The following is a 22,433-nucleotide window of genomic DNA, read 5'->3' as shown; positions in this document are numbered from 1 at the left end:
ACTGGGCGGTGGCGCGGGGCGGGGCGACCAATCGTGGGGTGGGGCGCGCACAGGCTTTGTCGGGGCGGTGCCTGAAGCGCTCACTCTCCCCGCCCCTTACCCGGGAGGGCAGGGTTCAAGGCGTAGGGGCCCTGGACGCGATCCCCACCCTGACGTTTCCCGTCCCGTGAAAATTTAGAATCGACTTAGGATTCGGTTCTGCACACCTCACCGACAGCATACCCTACATGACCCCCAAACCCTCAGCCAGTAGCGCGCACTTCTTTAGCCCAGATCTTCAGAAACTGCCCCCTTTTTTGGGTGCTCAGTCTCACCCCAAACTCTAGCCCCATGAGCCGTATCTCCCATGCTCAGCTTGATCCATTTACCCCATTCACCCTCAAATCCTGCGCCCCGTCCTGTAGCCTACGGGGACGGGCGGGCCGGCCCATGGATACTGGGCTTTCCTAGAAGCCCCGTTTATTAGCTGAAGCCCATCAATAGCCAGCATATGCCCAGCATCTGCTTGAGCTTTTTCATTCATTCACTCTCCACCATTCAAAGTTCTGAGAGCGCGCTCTGTGCCCCTTAGCTCAGACCTTGAGTCATGGCCGTAAGGGCTCACAGTGCAGTGAAAGGAAGGAGGGAAGCAGAGAGGTAATAGACGTGTACAACGTGATGGATGGAGTGTTTCAAGCGTTAGAGTAACCCCAAGTTAGCCCCCGTAAAGGGAAGAGGTGAAGATGCAGGCGTAAAAAAGTATTGAAGCCAGAGGCCCTGTGACATCAACCATCTGACCAGTATTGTCCTCTGCAGACTTCTGAGGACAGGTGTGAAAGATTTAACAAGGACTGCAAACTTGCCCGCCCTCTGGTGGAGGTGACCCATAAAAAGAAAGTAACTAGGACACAAAAATGAAATCTCTAGTCCTGGTGTAAACATCACTTCTTCAAGGAGCCCTCCAAGGTCAGGGTCACTCACTTATTTCACTGCCCAAAGCTACCTCCGTTACCTCTTTTTTTCTTTTCTTTTCTTTTTGAGTCAGTCTCACTCCGTAGTTTCAAACTGGCCTTGAATTCACTATGTAACACAAACTGGCCTTGAACTCATGGGGATCCTCCCGCCTCAGCCTCCCAAGCATTGGGATTAAAGGTGTGCGCCACCACACCTAGCAAGTCACAATGCTTTCTTCCCTATCCATCTGGGAGGTCTGGGAAAGCCTCTTTCCAACACTGGCCTGGCCCAGACAAAGTCTAAGAAAGGTCATGCATGAGTGAAAAACAGGCTCACACCAGAAGTGACCTTGGATGCAAAATAGAGGTCAGGGCTCTCCAAAGTCCTTAGTCTCAGCCTCAGAATCACCTGTTAACTTTGGGACCATCCTCTAGCTCTGCCAATTTAGAATCTCTAGATGCTGAAGATTGACATTTTTTTTTTTTTTTTTTTGAGACAGGGTCTCACTATGTAGTGAGACTGACCTGGAACTCACTATGTAGCTCAGGCTGGTCTCGAACTCACAGCAATCCCCCTGCCTCAGCCTCCCGAGTGCTGGGATTACAGGCGTGCGCCACCACGCCCGGTGACATTTTTTAAAGTTTTAGATGAAATTCATATATTTACTAGAAACAAGAATTGGAACAAACATTTCACTCCAAAAGTGGATCACTAGGCAATGATGGGTTAATAAGCAGCCAGTCCGGGAGATTTTCATGTACGCTCACCTTTGAGAACAAATAGACCTAGCTGTACAGCCACATGGTGGAGTGCAGCCTCAAATTAATCTCCTGAGAATGCTTCTCAGCCTCAGTTTCCTTGTCTATAAAATGGACACTTAGAGCTACCCCTGGTCCTTCCAGAGTAGCCATGAGGAGCTGGGCATGGCAGTGCACACCTTTAATCCCAGCACTCTAGAAATATGAGACAGGAGCATTGCAGTTTTAGATCTCACCTGAGGAGTTTAGAGAGACTTGTCTTAAAAAGCACTGGGGGTATAGTTCAGTGTGAAGGTCCTGGGCTCAATCCTCCGGGGAAATAAAATAAATTGCCATAAAGATAAGCATGAGGGACTTAGGATTTGAAAAATCCTGTAGACTCTGAGGTGGTTTGGGAAAGCAGTAGGAGTTTCTTTCCCCCTCAGATGAGCAGTTTGTGAAATTACTCATTGCACATCCTACAGTGTCAGAACTAGAAAGGACACTGGAGATCACATAAGCCTTGTGCTATACAGATGGGAAAATGAGGCCCATTCAGGGGAAGGTGGCTATGAAGCCAGCCAGTGACAGAATCTGGCCCCAGCCTGGTTCCCCAGCCCTAGAGCCTGTTCCCCTCCCCCAGACACTGAGGGTAGATCTCATTCCACATAATGAAGCCAGGGACTGACAGGGTGAGAGAAGCCGGTATATTCCCATTCCAGATGGAGAGCTTCCTTTCCCTAGTCCTTCTTAAAGGGTCCCAATAACATAACATAAGCCCTTTTCTTCCTAGTCACTCAACAAACATTGAACATCACATACTTGCTGAAGAGGGGAAACACACTATTATCGTGGTCCCATTTTATGTCAGTAAAACTGAGGCCCCAAGGGCATGTGCTTACCTAGTAGATGAAAAGGCTGTTATTCAGGCTTGGGAGGCCTAGGCCAGGGGTTTTCTAGAGCCTTGCCCTCCCCCAAAGTATTCAAATACTTAGCTCAGGTAGAAGTAGGCACCCTCCTTCCCACAATCCCTCATGTCCTACTGCATGGAGAAAGGAGTGAAGACCAGAATTTCTAGCATGAAAATAAGGAAGACACAAGGGCTTTCTGTATCTATTAATATCTCCCGGAAAGCAGAAGAGACCTGATGGATGAGGCCCTTTGGCCCTGGGCCTGGAAGATCTTGATAAGGCCGTTCTCAGTGTCAGCAGTGCTCCTCAGCTCAGTTGGGCTTCCAGATCATCCACATCCCGGCTTCCAGTGATGTCTCCTTTCAAGCTGATAATCCTTCGAGTAAAACTTATTATCCAAACAGTGCAGGAAGGAGGAGGCTCAACAAGACTCACAGCTGGAGGTCACCCAGTAGAACTGAGATGGTAACTTCGTCTGTTCCACTGCAAAACCCAAGGCCTGCCCTCCATAGTCACCGCCATTAACACCAAGAGCCAGGCCCGGGGCTGCTGAGATATAATGTGCGGCTCCCTAAAGGCATTTTGGGGATGGTGGCTTAGTTAGCAGGTGCTTCCATCCCCCCATCACCTCCGCCTCCTCTCCAGGAGTCTGTGGGGGTGGAGGCTCTCAGGCCCAAGCTCCTCTGCCTGGACACCTCGGCCACTTATTCTCTCTGAGATGCAGGATGGTCCAGGAGGGACAGAATGGACCTCGGCACCAGGTGGAGGGAAATAGGAACTACTTGTTCTGTGCAACTGAGATTCACGCCATTCCCTCTGGGCCTCACGCCCTAGACCCACAGGGACCTACTGAGCACCTACTGTGTGTCAGACATGCTGCCAGGCACCGGGAGGTAGCCGTGAGCAAGACAGACCCTCCTTGTGGGAGAGTAAAGAATTTGTCCTAGGGACCCACACCTTGTGTTCATTAAGAAGCTTGACGAGCAGAGTGAATAAGGTAAAGCTGTTTATTCTACACAAAGCGCCTCCCCTAAACATACATTCTGAACTTAAAAAAAACCCTCCGGATATGAACATTCCAGCTTCACACAGAATTCCTAACTGGGCAAAATGGCTCTGTGGTGACTTAATTTTATTAAAGGGCACAGAAACATCCATTGTTGAGTCCTGGCAGAGGCCAATGGGGTTTTGCATCTGCAGCTCCTCATTCTTCAGTAGCCCAGTGACAGACAGTTTACTGTCCCTGGAGATGTTGTCACCATGCCGGTGCCGGCAGTGTCTGCACGGGTGCAGAGAGACCTTGCGGAGCCCAGCAGACCCACCGTGAGCCTTCCCACCTGCATGACGAGCCAGTGGCTCTGCCTCTGCAGGAGCTTTGCAGGCCTTGTCGCTAGGATGAAGGCTGGTGCTTCTCTCAGGGTTATGTGAGGAAACAAGAGGAGCACAGTTTGCAGAGTGGTCCACAGGTGGGGCTTAATTGGCACATGGAGAATTTTTTTTTTTCAATTATGAATTCGTTCTCATGGTTTTAAAATAAGGAAATGAGGGGCCGAGGATTTGGCTCAGTGGTTCCACTGCCTGCCTCGCAAGCACAAGGGCCCGAATTTTCGATCCCCCGCGCCTAAATAAATAAATAAATAAATAAGGAAATTAAGGAAATGCTGGTCCAGTGTGGTGGCCCATGCCTGTAAACAGCAGCACTCAGGAGGCTGAGGCAGGAGGACTGCCATGAGTTCAAGGCCAGCCTGCGTTACGTAGGCTGATCCTGAACTATACAGGAGACTCTGTGTCAAAAAAATACAATTTTAAAAAACCAAAAAAAAAAAAATTAGAAAATGCTATATAAAAATTCAAACATCCAGTTCTGTGTGTGTGTGTGTGTGTGTGTGTGTGTGTGTGTGTGTGGTACTAGGGGCTGAACCCAAGGGTACTCTATAACTGAGCAACACCCCAGCACTTTTTCATTTTTTATTTTGATCATCACACGAGTTTTGACCTGCTCCATTTCAGACCTGGGCTGCTTCATCATTCCTCAGGCAACCTGATGGTCCCCCACTCCTGGGCCTTTTTTATTTTGAGATAGGGTCTCACTAACTTTCCCAGATTGGCTTTGAACTTGTGATCCTTCTGCCTCAGCTTCCTCAAGTAGCTGGGGTTACAGTTGTGTACCACCACACCTGGCTCTGGTTTTCTTTTCTTTCTTTCTTTCTTTCTTTCTTTCTTTCTTTCTTTCTTGACAGGGTCTCACTATGTAATTTAGGCTTGCCTCAAACTTACTGTGTATCCAGGATGGTCTTGAACTCTGCAATCCTCCTGCCTCAGCCTTCCTGAGTGCTGGGATTACAGGCATACACTACCATGCCACGCTTTCTGGTTTTCTTTTAAAACAGGAATAGTTGGCAACACTGGCCAGCCCAGCAGGGCACTAGGAAATTACTGTGCCTATTTAGCTAGGGCCTTTACTCTCTAGGCCACTATGCTTCCTCCCTGGCCTGCCTCCCTCAGCCACCCGTACTTGCTCTGCCAGCCTGGGTATCTGAATTTTCAACTGCTCACATACAGTGCCTGGCACAGACAGAGCCCCTGGTACGTATTAGCTACTGTTAGTCACATGATTACTGGCATTATTGTCACCAAGGGACCAACTGGCTCCAGCACAACTCCTCTGCTCTGCAAGGAAAGGTAAGACATGGGAGAATAGGGAAAGTGGAACTTTATGGTGAAACAGGAGACATGGGCTTGGTGCCAGCCAACATCCTGGCTGTGTGGCTTTGGCCAAGTCTTGGGTTATCGATGGGCCCATGTGTTCAGTGGGGTCCAAGTTCGAATGTGAGTGATAATTAAGTATCCTTTCCCCATCCTGTCACTCCTGAGGTCACGCTCTGTGGGGACCTATCTTCTCAGGGTTGTCCAGCACAATTTCCTTCCTCTCACACACCCAAAGGGCCCAAGCCTCTCCACGGAGAGGCAAAAGCAGACACGATGGTTGTGCCTTCTCTGAGCAGGACCACAGAGAGGGCTGTAGGGGACGCTTGGAAACAAGCGGCTCTTTTTTCATCTGTGAAAGGGGGATAATGAAGATAATAGAGTTTACCTGCGAGGGTTGTTAACCCACTATGTGAGTTACTCAAGTGCTTAGAACAGTGCCTGGCACACAGATAGCCTCAGTAAATGTCAGCTGTTTCTAAGAATAAAGATGAATACCTGAGGCAGCTTGTCCACATACAGAAGAAAACCTTCACACTACATCCTCAAACCATTTTAATCTTTTTTTTTTTTTTTTTTTTTTTTTTTTTTTTTTTTTTTTTTTTTTTTTTTTTTTTTTTTTTTAGACAAGATCTAAATCGCCCAGGCTGGTCTTGAAATTTTGATCTCTCCACCTCAGCCTCCCAGAGCAGGATTATATGCATGTGCCACCACACTCAGTTAAAAGCCATTTAGCCAGGTGTAGTGGCACACTCCTGCTAAGGCAGGAGGATTATGAGTTCGAGGACATCCTGGACTACGTAGTGAGTTCAGGGTCAGTCTGATCTACATGGCAAGAATCTGTGTCACAAAACAACAACAACCAAAACAGAAAAAATTTAGTTTGGTAGCAGAATAGGAGAGCTTCCTTGAGGCAATCCCTGACTCTCAAAGGCTCTGGGGGCACAAATAGGCACAGAGACAAGAAGAAGAAAATGTTTGATGGGAAGTGAAGTGTGTAGCTGGTACAGCTGAGGCACCTCTGTAATCCATCGATCTGAGACTTTTCATATCTTTGAAATTGAGGTGCATCCCTCCATCCAAGGAATGCTCATTTTTAGTTAGTAGCTCTTTTCTTTCTCAGGAGCTCAAAATGACAGCAAGTTTTGGCTTCGATGGCATCTTAGTGCACATGAGCTGGGGTGTAGCTCCGTGGTAAAGTGTGTGCTTGGCATACAAGGGCCCTGGGTTCAACCTCAGGCATTGCAAAGAAAGAATGAAAAAAAAAAAAGAAAAGAAATGGGTAGGAAAGTGCTGGTTACTGCACCTGCTGTATCACAAACCCTCAGGTTATTCTGTGATCTGCAGCATCGCCCCCATGGTCCAGGCCGGCACCGTGGAGCTAGCTGTCCCATCAGCTCTTATTTCTCTCCTTTTCTGGCTGACACCTGCTGACCTGCATTTGGTCCCTGGGTTGACAGGTTCATTGGCAAATCAGTTGGGGAGGGCAGTAGAGAGGGCTTAGGATGAGAAGAGAAAGACTTTTTATAATATATTAAGATATTCAGGGAGGAGGAACCAGAGATTCCCCTCACTGTTTTTTAAAACAACAAGGAGAATCCCTGCTGGAAGCCAGAGTTATATATATGCCAAACAGGCCAGGAAACCCAGCAGGCCTCCTGGAGCTGGCAATGAACCGAAGCAGGGGCATTGTGTCCAGGCCACTGGCTGGCTGAGGGGGCATTGTTAGGGCCTGGCCCTGTCTGGGAAGATGGGGTGGAGGGGGCAGGGGGAGTGTGTTCCCATGACTCCCTGGGGAGCAACGACAATCAGGGCCAGCTGGGAAGCCTGGCATGCCAGGGGCCCCGGTGGGTAGGCGGCTGGCCCCAGAGGGGCTAGGGAGGACAGCAGGGGATTGAGGAGGGGGGCAGCAAGTTCAGAGCCTGTGTTTTAGCAGGGGCAAGGCTTAAGGAGGGACATATGGGGGTCATTCATCACACCCCTTGTCCTTCTCCTACTCCCACCTCCAAAACCATGGGTCACGATGCCTTTCGCCAAAGTACACCTCAGATTTGCCCACTGCTCTCCGCCTCCACCACCCCGCTCCTCCTGTCCAGGCCTCCGTGGACTCTCACCTGCTGGTCCACATGGATTCACATTTCCAGCCTGGGTCCCTGTGCTCCATTCTCCACCAGCAGCTGGAAGGATGATCCCTAAGCGGAACTTGCATCTTATCACGTCACTGCCCTGCTTAAGCCTGCCCATTAGGCTTGGAAGAAAGCCCAAACCCCTTTCCCGGGCCCATGAGCCCCACCCCCACAGCCACAGCCAGGCTGGCTCCCTTCAGGGCCTCCCAGCTGTTCTCTCCCCCGGGCCAAGCACTTCCAGGGTCCCTTGCCTGGGACGCCCTTCCTCCACAGCCGGCTAGCTCCCTGCAGATTCAGGGCTCCCTGGAAGCCTCAGCTTCTCACAGCTCTCTCCAAGGCCTTCCCTCACACTGTTCTGGGTTATTTACTTCACAGCACCTACTGTTCTCCCAAGGTTTTTTAATTAATTTATTTTTTGGGAAGTACTGGGGAGTAAACCCAGGGCCTCTCCATCCTAGGCAAGGGCTCTACCACTAAGGTACATCCCCAGCCCCAAAAGTCTTTGCATATTCATTGGTCATTCTTCCCTCCTCAGACTAATGTCCAGGTAGACAGGAACTGGCTTTTTTCTTTCTTTTTATTTTATTTATTTTTTTTGTGTGGTACCAGGGATTGAACTCAGGACCTTGTGCTTTGGAGGCAGGCAGTGGAACCACTGAGCTGAATCCTGGCTTCCAGCATCATCTGGCATAAGGACTCAACCACTGTGAACTATTATTATTTTGTTTATTCCTGTTCTTAGGGCTTGGTAAACAATGACAGCTGCTGTGTGTCCAGTTGTGGTTGACTGGAGACCCATGAACCTCAAGTTCATGAACTTAGGGAAAAAACTGTATTTTTATTTTCACTAGCCTTTATGTTTGTTTTGAGAAAAAGTCTTATTATGTAGTCCAGGTTTGTCTTGAATTTACTATGGTGCTCGGGCTAGCCTGGAATTCTGGGCAATTCTCCTGCCTCAGGCTCCCAAGTGCTGGGATTACAGGCTTATGCCACCACATCCAGCATTAGCCTTTACTATACTGCACTTTCTTCAACTTTGAATTTAAGAAACAGATCCAGTGGACTATTAGCAGTACCTGGGAAATCATAGCTGGTTCCATATAGGTCACAGCCACTGCAGGATTCTGAGGTTATTGTTTATGCTTATTACACCTTTGAAATCATAGCATTTGGGGTCTGCCACCAGATCTTGTTATTTAATTTTTCTTAAAGAACATATATTCCTTTTTTTACATTAATTTTTTTGAGACAAGGTCTTGCTATGTAGTTCAGGCTGGCCTCAAACTCATGGTAATTCTCTTGCTTCAGGCTCCCGAGTGCTGGGACAGCAGGTGTGCGCCTCCACAACTATTTTTTTTAAAAAGAACAAATACTGGGCCAGGGATTCGGCTCAGTGGTGCCGCCACCTGCCTCACAAGCGCAAGGGCCTGAGTTCAATCCCCGGTACCAAAAACAAACAAACAACAACACATACTATATCCCTAAATCACAAATTTAAAAAAATATTCTGGGGGAGGGGGTACAGAATACAGAATAGTGGTAGAGCACCTGCTAGCATCTTTGAGGCCCTGGTACCACATACTCACACAAACTGTTTTGGTAACTACTTCAATACTTGTTATAATGGATCCCATTTGTAATCCTATGTATTTTATTGTATTTACTTATTTTTTTGGTACCGGGGATCGAACTTAGGACCTTGTACTTGTGAAGCAGGTGGTGATACCACTGAGCTAAACTCCTGCCCCCCCACCCCCTGTGTATTTTATAGAATTTCCTTTGGAAATAACACTGAGAACAGTGATAGTTTCCAGATTCCAGAGGGGCTCATCTCACACATAAGCAAAGACACTCTAAAGGAAATGTCTCAAGTTGGGCGTGGTGACCCATGCCTGTCATCCCAGCATTCGGGAGGCCGAGGCAGGAGGACTGCCCAGGATTTGAGACCAGTGTAGACTGCATTAATGAGTTAAAGGCCAATCTGAACTTCATAGTGAGGTAAAACATAAAAAGTCTCAAAAGAGCGGATGTGGCCTGATCCCCTCCTCCTCTCAGCCCTTTGGGAGAGGCCAGAGTGAGGAGCCCAGAAGAGCTGTGAGAACAGGATTTCCAGCCAGCCCCTGGACCTGCATTTCAATTCTGCCTGCCTTCTGTCTTGTTTATTAAATAATGATATCCACAGCAGCCTGGAGCATGGAGCCCTGGTGTGGAACACAAGGAACCCTCCATCTGGAAGCTACTTCTCTGACCAAAGCTCAGCACTCAGCCCTCCTCTGTCCTCCACCTGGGCCCTCAGCTCAACACTCAGAAATGCCCTCCCAGGCTGAAGTAGGACACTCCCGTTCTCTCCCTGGGAATCTGCAACAAGACAAGGAAGAAGAAAATAACTTTTCTTTTTATAAATACTCTCTAATTTGTTAAAGAAAGCGACCATCTGAAGTCACAGCTTGTGGTGTCTGAGGGGGGTGCCCATTTCCGAGCCTCATTCTCACAAGCCAGATGTGCACTCGGGAGCCATAAAAGCAAGGGAGGAGCAGAGGCGCTGCCCCTCAGGACCCTTTGTGGAGCCTGGAGGTGGAAGCCAAGCGGACAGCATCAGACTAGGCAGTTTCTTGGCGTCTCAGCCCATGACTCATCGCCTCTCACATGGGCTTCCTTAACGATCTCTAATTTGGGAGTGGAGCAGAAGGGCCCCAAATAAACTCCACTTCTGTCCTTTGCTCACTTGGAGTTCTCTGGCCCTGAGCACAGGCCGTCACACACCATAGGCTCGGGACTTCTGGGTGGTTCATTGCTATGCTGCTCACCGTGAGGACCTTACAGGTTATTCGGGAGGTTGCATTGCTGTTGGAGACCACATGGCCTCAGAGACTCACTTTTATTTGGATTATTAATCAAAGAGAAACAAACACACAGAGGACAAGAAGGAAATGCTAAAGAGCTGAGATGACATTGCAAGGTCCAGCTTTCTCAGGAAGCGAAGAGATGGCTGTGAGTGCTGGGAAGTGAGACCAGTGGTACCTGGCGGGGGACTCGGTGGAGCGCAGGTGTAGGAGGGGATGTTAGGAAGGAATGTGACTTTTCCCTTACACACCTTTTCTATTTTTATTTTTATTTTTTTGTACCAGGGATCAAACTCAGGACCTTGGGCTTGCAAGGCAGGCACGGTGGCCCTGAGGTAAATCCCCAGACCCCTTACATAGCTCTTTACACTATTTGATTTTTTTTTTTTTTTTTTTTTTTGAGACAGGGTCTCACTATGTAGTTGAGACTGACCTGGAACTCACTGTGCAGCCCAGGCTGGTCTCAAACTCACAGCGATCCTCCTGCCTCAGCCTCCCGAGTGCTGGGATTACAGGAGTGCGCCACCATGCCTGGCCTATACCATTTGATATACTAAGTATATGTATTATTGATTTGAAATGATTTTTTATAGTCATGCATGTTAAAACACTTAATATGAATATAGCAGGTGCTTAACACATACAGATTAAATTTAAAACACTATGCTGTTTCTAGAACTAGCATTCAGAGACGACAGTGGCTGTCATGTGCCAAGGGCCCTTTGGTAATCCCTGTTCTACAGATCCTAGCAAATGGAGGCTCAGTGAGGAAGGAGGCAGGGAGCTCTTCCCAGGGCTGCTAGAAGCCAGAGCCCTGCTCCTCAGCAGGGACCACCCCGCCTTCCTCCCTGGAGCGTGCAGTTGGAGGCACCAGATGCTCTGGCAGGATTCAGAGAGATGCCATCTGCGAGGGAAACCTATTCTTAGAGAGCAGAGACAGTCGGTGGTGGAGCCGGCCAAGCCCAGGCAGCAGTGGGGGCCCTTTGGGAGGGCAGGCGGCCAAGGCTTTACCTTCAACTGTAGGGTCGGACAGGCTAAAAGCAGGGTGTGCCAGGTTCTCAGGGACACGCTTCCTCGTTCATTGCAGGCTGTGTCACAAATAACAGCAACAGCAACATGGCGGCTAACTTTGTGTTGTACTGTTTAATCCCCCAGACCCCATGAGGTATGCACCGTTACAATACTTCTTTTACAGAGGAGTAAACAGAGGCACAAAACAGGCAAGCCACTTGTCCAACGAAACAGAGGGGCCAGGCCTAGAGCCTCAGCACTCCGGTTCCACCCCATGACACGGTCCTCAGCCTGCTGGAGCAGAGACCGATTTTTGTTTAGATTCCCCCGATGGCAGGTGCAAAGATGAGGCTTTGAGTGCAAGTGGTTTACGTGATTAGTGGTCCCGGAGGCACTGGTGGGGCAGAGGTAGGGAGAATGGGAAGGGCATGTTATCAGCCAGTCTGCACTGTGCGCAGGGAGCTCGGTCCTGCGGAGCAGAGCTCGGACTGGCACTTTGGGGTTATCCACGGTACCGATCGGTCCTCGGCAGAGCACTGCTCCAAGCAGCAAGTTAATCCTGCTGCAGAGTGCAAAGCAGGCACAAGGGGCAAGCCGGGTTCTCAGGCAGGAAGACACAGGGGGTGGCCACTGGAGAAGCTGCTGGTGTGGAAGAGTGAAAAATTAGAGGGGGTAGAGGTGTGGTAAATTAGAGAGGTGATGGCAACCTCTCCCCTCCCTATAATCTCCAGAGTGAGTGAAAGGACCTCCACAATCACCTACTCCAAGTTTAAGACTGAGAGCACTGCTGATAAATCAGACATGACTCCACCTCTACCGCCAGCACTGTGGTCACACGGGAAAGGAATGGTTGGCCCCATCTCAGTACCCAGGCGGTGCTCGCCTGGGAGCAGCTTGTGAGGAGCCTCTTGGGCCCCACCTCAGGCCCTCTGAATCAGAAGCTGTACTTTAATAAGCCCTTCGGTGGCTCCTGTGTACATTTCTACTACTAACTTCCAAGACAGAAAAAGAAACAGATGGGGTAAATATCATATATGATATTTATTTATTTTTGAGACAGGGTCTCCCTGAGTTGTCCAGGCTGTGTCTCAAACTTGAGATCCTTCTGTCTCAGCCTCTGAAGTAGCCGAGATTACAGGCATGCACCACTGCTTCTGGTTGCCTGGGGTAAGTGTGTGTGTGTGTGTGTGTGTGTGTGTGTGTGTGTGTGTGTGTGTGTGTGTGTGTGTGTGTGTGTGTGTGTGTGTGTGTGTGTGTATACGTGTGTAATTGTTTGAGGGAGGTACTTGCGATCAAACCTAGGGATGCTTTACTCTTAAACTATATCCTCTGCCTTCTCAACCTTTTAGAAACAAATCTATTTTGAAATGGAATCTTGCTAGTTTGCACAGATGGGACTTGAACTTTCGAGCCTCCTGCCTCAGCTTCCCTGGGGTACACGTATTAATGGAAGTATCCCTCTACCCTGAATCTCAACTTCATAGCCTATGGACCAAATTTCCCCGGAGAGCTGATTTGTCCGTCGCAGTGGTTTTCGAACACTTGATTGCTCCACTGGTCTCCAGTTCCCTGTGTCCTGTCACTCCCTACTGCACAGCACCCTGAACATTGATTTCCATTTCTGTCTCTGCAGGCATTTGAGTTTGCACCCATTCCAGTCAAATCTTGTAAGTAGCTAACATGTGCATAGCATGAATTAGGTTTTAAAATTTAATACAAGGCACTGAACAAAACATAAGCATTGAAATAAGACACAGTTGGGTTCAAATACTGATTTGGCTCTCACACCTCTCCTCTCTGATCCTCAGTTTCTACATCTTTAAATTGGGAATAAAAATAAAATGGGAATCAACACACATACTTGTATAGTCAATGTGCAGATTAAAAGCAGCATGTGCAAAGCACCCAGCAGGACATAAAAACTCATTCAACTAGAGTAATTAGTAGTAGTGGCAGTAATTGTAGCTGCAAGAGTCCAATGTGGATACCAGTTATTATGATTATCCTCATTTTATGAGAAACCGAGGCCCTGAGAGCTCAAGAACCTTCTCCAAGGTCACACACAGTGATGGAGTAGGGACTCAAACTCACTCTCCTCCTGATTTATTTTTTTTGTTTGTTTGTTTTTTGTTTTTGGTACCGGGGATTGAACTCTGGTCCTTGCGCTTGCAAGGCAGGCCACCGAACCGCTGAGCTAAATCCCCGGCCCTCCTCCTGCTTTAGATCTGCACGGTCCACTAGAATCTTCTGCAAGGACAGAGTGTACCTGTGTTGTCCCATACAGTAGCCCACTAGTCACATGTGCCTACTGGACCCTGGAAACGAGACTGGTCCAAATCGAGGTGTGCCGGAAGTGTAAACTATACAACCAATTTTGAAGGCTTAGGATTAAAAAGGAAGAATATAACTCATTAATTTTCTATGTTAAATGACAGTATTTTTGAAATATTAAGTTAAAATATATAATTAAGATTAATGTCATTTGTTTCTACTTTTTTCTTCCAGTGCTGGGAATGGAGCCCAGGGTCTAGCACATGATAGGCGAGTGCTTTGTCATTGAGCTACACAGCCCCAGCCCTAGAAAAATTTTAATTACACATATGGCTCAGGTTGTGCTTCTTTTAGACAGCAGAGTTCTAGAACCACTTCAATGGAACATATGAGACAAGGAACATAATTTTTTAAATATTTGCAACCCACAGCCTACCAGCAAGGAGCCCCATGTTACCTACGGACAGCAGAAGAACAAATGCACCCAACAGAAAGAGACCCTCCTCCAAGGGTGTTCCTCTGAGCTCCATCACCCGTGAGGCCCAGAGCAGGATGTGAGTTGCCCTGCAAGTTAGCAGCATAGCTGAAACCCAGCCTAAGACTCCTCAGGGGGATTCAGCCACTTTGTGTACCATTCAAAAGGACCTACTGGGAAAATCAGTGTTTTCACTTCGGCAACTGGAACCCTGGGATGACACGAGTTGGAGTGTGAGGCCCACGACTTTGAGAAGAAGGCAGATCCTCTGGGAGGGTTTGTGGTGGAGCCAAACTTTGAGCCACAGCTGGACACTGCCCGGAGCCTGCTGGGTTGGAGGAGCCCCTACAGGTACCGCAGACCCATGCTAGTTGGAAGAGGAGGTCTTGTTGTAGATGAGGAAGTCTGTGATGTCGTGCCACACGTTGCTGTCCTCATAGATGTAGGTCATGGAGGACTGCAGTGAGGGCTGTAGCGTGTGCCGGTGGTACTCAAAGAGCCAGAGCACAATTCCCCAGACCACCCCAGTGTGCCAAGGGAATGGGTCCCACCTGGGCTCAGGGAGGTAGCCCTTCTCCACACCCAGGCGGCACAGGGCGAACAGGACGCGTGATGTGAGGTACATGTTGATCTGTAGGAGGGAATGACAGTTATTACTGGGGGCGGTGACCACTGGGAACCTCCCTCTCTCCTGACCCCATGCCCTGGGGCCCCTCTTGAGCATTGGTTGGGTGTTTTTCAAAGCTCAGGTACAACATGATTTGAGGTAGAAGATATTTTAATATTTCTATTTGCCTTTTATTTATTATTCTTTTGAGTTAGAAAATTTATTTTTTAAAATTTTTTTGGTTTTTTGAGACAGGGTCTCATTATAGTTGAGACTCTCTTGAGCATTGGTTGGGTGTTTTTCAAAGCTCAGGTACAACATGATTTGAGGTAGAAGATATTTTAATATTTCTATTTGCCTTTTATTTATTATTCTTTTGAGTTAGAAAATTTATTTTTTAAAATTTTTTTGGTTTTTTGAGACAGGGTCTCATTACATAGTTGAGACTGACCTGGAACTCACTATGTAGCCCAGGCTGGTCCAACTCACAGCGATCCTCCTGCTTCAGCCTCCCGAGTGCTGGGATTACAGGCATGCACCACCACACCCAGCCATGAGTTAGAAAATGTAAAGGAAATACACTTACATGATTCAAAGCCCAAAGAAAATTTGATACCAAAAACATGATCCATAAAAGGAAAAATTAATAAATTGGATCTCTTTGAAATTAAATTTTTTTCTCTGTGAAATCCCATGTGAAGAAAATGAGAAGAAAAGATACAGTATCTGGAATATTATTCTCAAAACTCAATAGTAGGGTGCTGGGGATTTAGCTCAGTGGCACCTCACCTGCCTTGCAAGCCCAAGGTCCTGAGTTCGATCCCTGGTACCAAAAAATAAAACAAAACAAAAAAAGTAGGGCTGGATGTGGTGGTTGGTGCATGCTTGTAATTCCAGCACTCGGGAGGCTGAGGCAGGAGGATCACTGCGAGTTCAAGGCCAGCCTGGACTATATAGTGAGTTCAAGGCCAGCCTGGACTGTATAGTGAGACCTTGTCTCAAGGAAAAAACCTCAATAGTAAAAAGAAGAAACAATCTAATTAGAAAATGGACAAAAGACATAAACATTTCACTGAAATGGTAATACAGATGGAAAATAAGCACACTAAAAGATGACCGACATCATCAGCCATTAGGGAAATGCAAAGTAAAACCACAATGATTTAGAATCGATAAAAAATTACAGCATTAAAATCATGTCATTAACGGCATTATTGTAACTATGATTATTGTAACCCTTGGACAATTGCTTGGTGATAAATAATCTCTTTTTGAAAGAAAAAAAACACAGTGATATACACCTATCAGAATGGCTAACATAAAAACTAAATGCTAGCTAGAGTGTAGAGAAACTAGATTGCTCAGATATTCCCGATGGGAATGTAAAATGGTACAGTCACTTGGCAAACATTTTAGCAGGGTTTTTCTTTCCTTTTCTTCTTTTGACAGTTTCTTTCCAAATGAAACATGCATGTAACATACAACTCAGCAATTGCTTTGGGCATTTATCCCAGAGAAATGGAAATTTGTGTTTACATTAAAACTAGTGCAAGAATGTTCTAAAGCCAGGTGTGGTGGTGCATGCTTGTAATCTCAGCACTTGAAAGTTCAAGCCCAGCCTGGGTAACTTAGCAACTTAGAGCAACCCTGTCACAAAATAAGAAAAATAAGAAGGGCTCAGAGTATAGCTTGGTGTGAAGGCCCTGGGTTCAAGCCCTAGTCCAAAAAGTGAAGAAACAATCTAAGCAGCTATATTTGTAATACCCCAAAGCTGGAAACAACCCAGATGTTCTTCCAAGGTTGAATTTTTAAAGAAACCATGGTACATCTATGAAATACCACTCAGCAATACAAAGCAGCAAACTACTGACACACAACAATCTGAGGTAGTCTCCAAGGCATCATGCTGAGCAAAACAGCCACTTCCCAAAGCTTATATACCCTGTGATCCCACCTAAATAACAATGTTTTAAATAGCATTTTTATTTTTTATTGTTGTTTAATTTTTGGTACCGGAGATCGAACTCAGGTCCTTGTGCTTGCAAGGCAGGCAGTGGAACCACTGAGCTAAATCCCCGGCCCTAAATAGCATTTTTAAATGAAAAAGTTTTAGAAGCAGGTGACAGAGTGGCTGTTAGGAATCAGGAAAGGGTAGTAGTGCAGGAAGATGGCTATGACCAGAACTTCCAGATTTGGGACCTTGAAGACCAATGAAATTTCTAATTAAAAATCAGACTGGGGAGACTGACTTTCTGATTTACTTTTTGTCCCCCTGCCTCATTCGTCTCTCTGTCCCAGGGCCTTGCACGTGGTAGGCCAATGTTCTGCCACTGAGCTTCATTTACCATTTCTGTAGCCCAGGGAGAATCTTTCAAAATACAAAATGCTCAACTCCATGTCCTGGAATTTATCTTATGGATAGACATGTGTTCAAGGAAATGTCTGAACAAAGATATAGACGGCAGTATGTGTGTGATCACAAAAGTCTAAAAACCCAAATGTCCATCCAGAAGGGATGAGGGAATTAAAGCTGGTCCATGCACACAGTGGCTGCTCTGATGATATTAAAATGTGTAATCAAGATATACCATTACAGGGGAAAAGTGTAGCGCAATGCCATTGGTGGAAACCCCTTAGGTCCAAGGGCATAGGCACTGCGTTTCTGAAAGGCCGCACCAAACACAGTTAATCACAGTGGCTCTGACAGTGGCTTGTGTTAGACAGGGATGGAAACTTTTTTTCTTTTTATCATGGTGTCTCTCAATGCACCTAATCTGCATTTTTATTTTTATTTATTTATTTTTGGTACCAGGAATCAAACTCAGGACCTCACACTTGCCAGGGAGGCATGGTGCCACTGAGCTAAATCCCTGTCCCTCGTATGCATTTTTAATAGATATACTTCTATTTAGGCCATTTCTTCTATGTGACTCTGGCAGATTGTATCTTTCAAGAACTGATCTATTCCAAGGGCAGGGGATTTAGCTCAATGGTTCCGCTGTCTCCTTTGCAAGTGCAAGGACCCAAGTTCAATCCCTGGTACCCCCTTCAAAAGAATTGATCCATTCCAGTGGGTTATCAAATGAGTGACTATAGAATTATTCATAGTGTTCCTTTTATTGTCTTTTTAATATCCGTGAAGATGTCTGCTCTGTCATTTCTGATACAGGTAATTTGTGTCTCTTTTTTTCTTAGTGATTCTGTCTAGAGGTGTATTAATTTTATTCATCTTTTAAAGAACAAAGTTTAAGTTTAGTTGACTTTTTTGTTTTTTTGAGACAGGGTCTCACTATAATTCAGGCTGGCTTTGAACTTAAGGTGAACCACCTCCCTCAGCCTCCTGAGTGTTGGGATTTCAGGCATGTGCCACCATGTCCAGCTTTGATGTTCTCTATTTATTTTCTGTTTTCAATTTCATTGATTTCTGCTTTAATTTTTTTTTTTAACCCTAGTGACTGAATACAGGGGCTTTACACAGAGCTACAGCCCCAGTTCTATTTTTTACTATAAGACAGGCTCTTGCTAAGTTGCTCAAGCATAACTCAAACCTGTGATCCTCCTGGAAAACTTTTATTATTTCTTTTACTTACTTTGGATTTAGTATGCTCTTCTTTTTCTAGCTTTCTAAGGTAGCCACTTAGGTGTAGTTTTGAGATAGTCTCACTATATCGCCCAGGAGATCCTCCCACCTTCGCCTCCCAAGTAGCTGAAACTCTAGGCTAGATTACTGATTTCAGATCTTTCTTCTCTAATCCATGCATTCAATTCTATAAAAATCCTTCCCACCCCAAAGATAAATTGTTTTCAGGTAGCCCTCCCTCTGTTTTTAAAGTACTGGGGAATGAACTAGGATCTTGTGTGTGCCAGGCAATGACTGTACCCCAGCTTTAATTTAATTTTTTCCCATTAAGTTTATTGGTGCTTTTTAGGTATACAATACAGTTAGTTACATTCATCATTGGGATCTTGTACCTTTACATGATGTACCTTGGTTCTTATTTTTTCCCCATACGCCTGCCCTCCCTTCACCCCTTCCACCTTTCCCTATTTACAAAGATTTTGTTTCCATTTTTTCCTTTTCTTACATTTTTTCTTTCCCCTTCTTTCCTTTCCCCTAACCCTCCCACTTCCCCTACTCCTTTAGACCTTTCTTTCCTATTTCACATTATCATTAATTTAATTTTTTTGACTTGAGTCTCACTAAATTGCCCAGCGTGGACATCAGCTTTTGATTTTCCTGCCTCAGCCTCCCAAGTAGCTCAGATAACAGGCATATGCTGCTATGTCCAGCTACTCTACATTTAATATATGAAAGTAAAAACTATTTTTTATAATTTAAAAATGTTTCAGAAATTTAAGGGGCTGGGCATGGTGGTCCACATAGCAATACCCTGTCTCAACGCGCACACACACACACACACACACACACACACACACACAAAGGAAGACATTTGAGGGAGGAAAATAGAAGGGCTGTCCACTTTCCATTTTGCCAAAGGGCATTAACAATAATAATATCTGGATGGGGTAGTATATACCTATAGTCCCTGCTATTTTCTAGTCTGAGACAAGATGATAGCTTGAGTCCAAAAGTTTGAGGCTAGGCTGGATGACATAGTGAGACTCTAAGTCTTAACCAAAAACAGAAAAAGAGCAAGGTGTGGTGGCTCAATATGTAATCTCAGTACTCTGGAAAGCTGAGGCAGGAGGATCACAAGTTCTAGCTCATCCTAAGTAATTCAGTAAGACTGTCTCAAATTAGAAAATAAAAATGGAGCCAGGCATGGTGGCGCACACCTGTAACCCCAGCACTCAGGAGGCTGAGGCAGGAGGATTGCTGTGAGTTCAAGACCAGCCTGGGCTACATAGTAAGTTTAAGGTCAGTCTCAACTACATAGTGAGACCCTGTCTCAAAAAAAAAAAAAAAAAAAAAAAAAGTAATTTTAACCAAGAAAAAGGACAGATGAGTCAGCAGCTTACAACTGTAATCCCAGCACCTGCAAGGTTGAAACAGGAGGATTGCAAGTTCAAGCCCAGCCAGAGAAACTTAGTAAAACGTGTCTCAAAGTAAAAAATAATCATACAATATGCAAAATTTTGGCTTTTTTACTCAGCCCAATTCTCTGGAGACTCATGTAGGTTTTGCATGTAATGATAATGTGTTCTCTTTTTTTATTGTTGACTATCATTGAATATACCATAGCTGTATCATTTGTTTATTCACTCACTGAGGTACATCTGGAATATTTTTAGTTTTGGGTATTATAAATAGAGCTGCTACAAACATTCACATACAGAAGAAAAAACATTAAGATGTTAGGACATTAAAAAATAAAAAAGGGCTGAGGTTGAAGCTCACTGCAAAAGCCCTAGGTTTAATTCCTAGTATGACACACACACACACACATACACACACACACACACACACAACATCACAGAATGGAAGATCATGTTCTAATAATAGTTTTGTTTCATGACATCTTTCCTGGGTCATTTTTCCCTTCATTTCATTTCACTACAGACTGGATTCTTTTTTCAACCTCTGCTCTAGGGAGGGACACACACATTGATTCAGGAAGTCTTGGAGTTCCAGCTAACTACCTGGTTATGAGTGAGAAAACTGAGGGGAAGGAGTGACTGTCCAGAGGTCACACAGGACTGGTGAATCAGACCTCAGACAGGGAAGACAACCGAGTTCATCTCCTTTCTGCCCATGCCAGTGCCCGTATGTCTCAGGGGAGGGTCTTTACCTGGCTGTTGATGTTGTTCTTTTCTCCGAACACCAGCACACCCCCGAGGCAGGCAGCCAGGAAGGAGTGCGCCTGGTGCGTCTGGCCTTGCACGTGGGCTTGCAGGGCGCACAGCCCCTTGTAGGTGAACACAAAGCGGGCCAGGTTCCAGGAGTGGGTGTAGGTGGCCTGCAGAATGGCCCGCAGCTTCTCCCGGAGGCTGCACAAACACAGGGAGTCCCCATGAGTGAGGCTGGCTGTTGGGAGGGCATTCACGCCCGGGCTAGGCAGGAAATGAACTGGGCAAGAAGTTCAAGGGCCTCTACCCAGCACAGCCTCAGGGCTGCCCCCTCACCAGCCTGGACTCTATACCACTATCTCAGAAAGGTGCTTTGACACCACACGTGACGGGACGCCCACCACTCTGTGCCTTATCCTGCTTTGCTTGTCCTTCATAGCTCTTCTCACGACCTGAAACTTGTGTGCTTACAACCTGGCAATGTAGTAGGTGTTCCATAAACTTTTTAAAGTGAACAAGTACGGAAATGAACGAGTGCCACTATGCAGTGTATCTGGGGATAATTTTCTAAAAACAACAACAACAACAACCAACAACAACAACAACAACAACAACAACAACAACAACAAAACACATCTGCTTGCTGCTCTGGTGGGGCCTGGGAGAGAAATATGACATAATCAGAAAAACAAGGGTCAAATTCTGACAAGAGTAGGGCCTGGGATCAGAAAGATAAAGAGAAATCAGTGAGGTCCAGAGGGGATTGTTGCATCCCACAGAGGACTTGGCACATGCAAAGGACAGAGTGGGGAGTAGAGAGAAAGGGGCTGCTGTGGCCATGAGCAGAAAACGTGTGGGGAGAAAGATGCTGGGGAGCAGGAGGTGTGGGGCCATGTTGAGTTTTGTATTCATCCTGAGATGTGACTGCTTAAGTAGAGGTCATTTTTTTTTAGGACTGAGGATTGAACCCAAGGCTTTTGCACTGAGCCAAATCCACATCTCCAACTCTTGTTATTTTTTGAGTCAGGGTCTTGCTAAATTGTAAGTTACCCAGGCTAGGCTTGAACTTGCGGCCTTCCTGCCTCGGCTTCCCAGACTGCTGTAAGTACAGGTGTGCCACCTGGCTCAGCTTGATTTGTCTTTTAAGTATCACTAGAGGGCAGCAAAGAGAAATCAGGAAGCAGTGCATTGGCCGCCCTCAAGGTGGAGGAGGACCAGGCAGCAGTGAGTGGTTGGTGGGCTGGCCGGGCCCTTAGAAATATGCTGAGTGAGAGGGATCAGCCCGGAGCAGCTGGCCCTTGCCCCGGTGTCGCCAGTTCTAAGGCAAGAAGCTGGATTCTATGAGCTCTCCCAGTGCTTATGTGCTGGCAAAGGCCCTGCCTTCCAGATGTTTCTGGAGGCTGCCCCTGGCCACCACCCACGTCTGGGTCACCTGGTTGCTCACATGGGTCACTGTCACAGACTCCTAGTGCACACCCACTTCTGCCCTTGTGCTGCCTTTGTGTCCCCTGTCGACCTGCTCTAAACCTGGCAGCACATTCTTAGGTCAAATAAGCCAGGCACTGTGGTGAGTACAGCTTACTGTTCGGAAGTTGAGGTGGGAGAATCATCCAGGAGTTTGAGATAAGTCTGGGCAACATAGCCAGACCCCGTCTCTAAATAAATAAATAAATGCCAAATAAAGGGATGTGCAAAATCTTTTTTGTTTTTTTTTTGAGAAAGTGTCTCACTGTGTAGCCCAGACTGGCCTCAAACTTGTGATGATCTTCTTCCCTTAGCATCCCAAATGCTAGGATTACAGATGTGCACCACCACATGTAGCGAAAAATCTTATGACTATTTCCTGTTTTACTTTAAAAAGCCAAATTCCTCTCTCTGACCTACAGCTGGACAAGCCTGACCAAATTATGCTGTGACCCTCCATTCTGTCTTCTCATTGCTGCAACCACTGGGCTCCAGCCTCCTCAAACTCACCAAGCATCCAAGCATGGTCCCGCCTCAGGGCCTTTACACTGGCCATGCCAGCAACCTGGAACACTACTCCCCTTGATAACTGGCTGACAGC

General features: G+C 46.5%; 2 protein-coding genes across 2 annotated transcripts in view; both read right to left on the bottom strand.

Annotated features, from left to right (window-relative positions):
* The window catches only part of E2f1 (E2F transcription factor 1), a 10,526-nt gene extending 9,938 nt beyond the window's left edge, over positions 1 to 588 (bottom strand). Inside the window, exon 1 of the mRNA XM_010628493.1 lies at positions 579 to 588. Coding sequence (XP_010626795.1) covers positions 579 to 588 — 10 coding nt within the window. The remainder of the gene's footprint in view (positions 1 to 578) is intronic.
* Positions 589 to 13,720: 13,132 nt separating this feature from the next.
* The window catches only part of Pxmp4 (peroxisomal membrane protein 4), a 14,685-nt gene continuing 5,972 nt past the window's right edge, over positions 13,721 to 22,433 (bottom strand). Inside the window, exons 3-4 of the mRNA XM_010628388.2 lie at positions 20,371 to 20,569; positions 13,721 to 14,644 (exon numbers count right to left, since the gene is read on the bottom strand). Of these exons, the coding sequence (XP_010626690.1) occupies positions 14,381 to 14,644; positions 20,371 to 20,569 (463 nt within the window). The 3' untranslated portion in view covers positions 13,721 to 14,380. The remainder of the gene's footprint in view (positions 14,645 to 20,370; positions 20,570 to 22,433) is intronic.

Source organism: Fukomys damarensis, unplaced genomic scaffold (assembly GCF_012274545.1).
Source record: "Fukomys damarensis isolate Sample0158 unplaced genomic scaffold, DMR_v1.0_HiC HiC_scaffold_22, whole genome shotgun sequence".
Classification (NCBI taxonomy): Eukaryota; Metazoa; Chordata; class Mammalia; order Rodentia; family Bathyergidae; genus Fukomys; species Fukomys damarensis.
The sequence above is the reverse complement of the archived record's forward strand: the minus strand, read 5'-3'. Positions and strand labels throughout refer to the sequence as shown.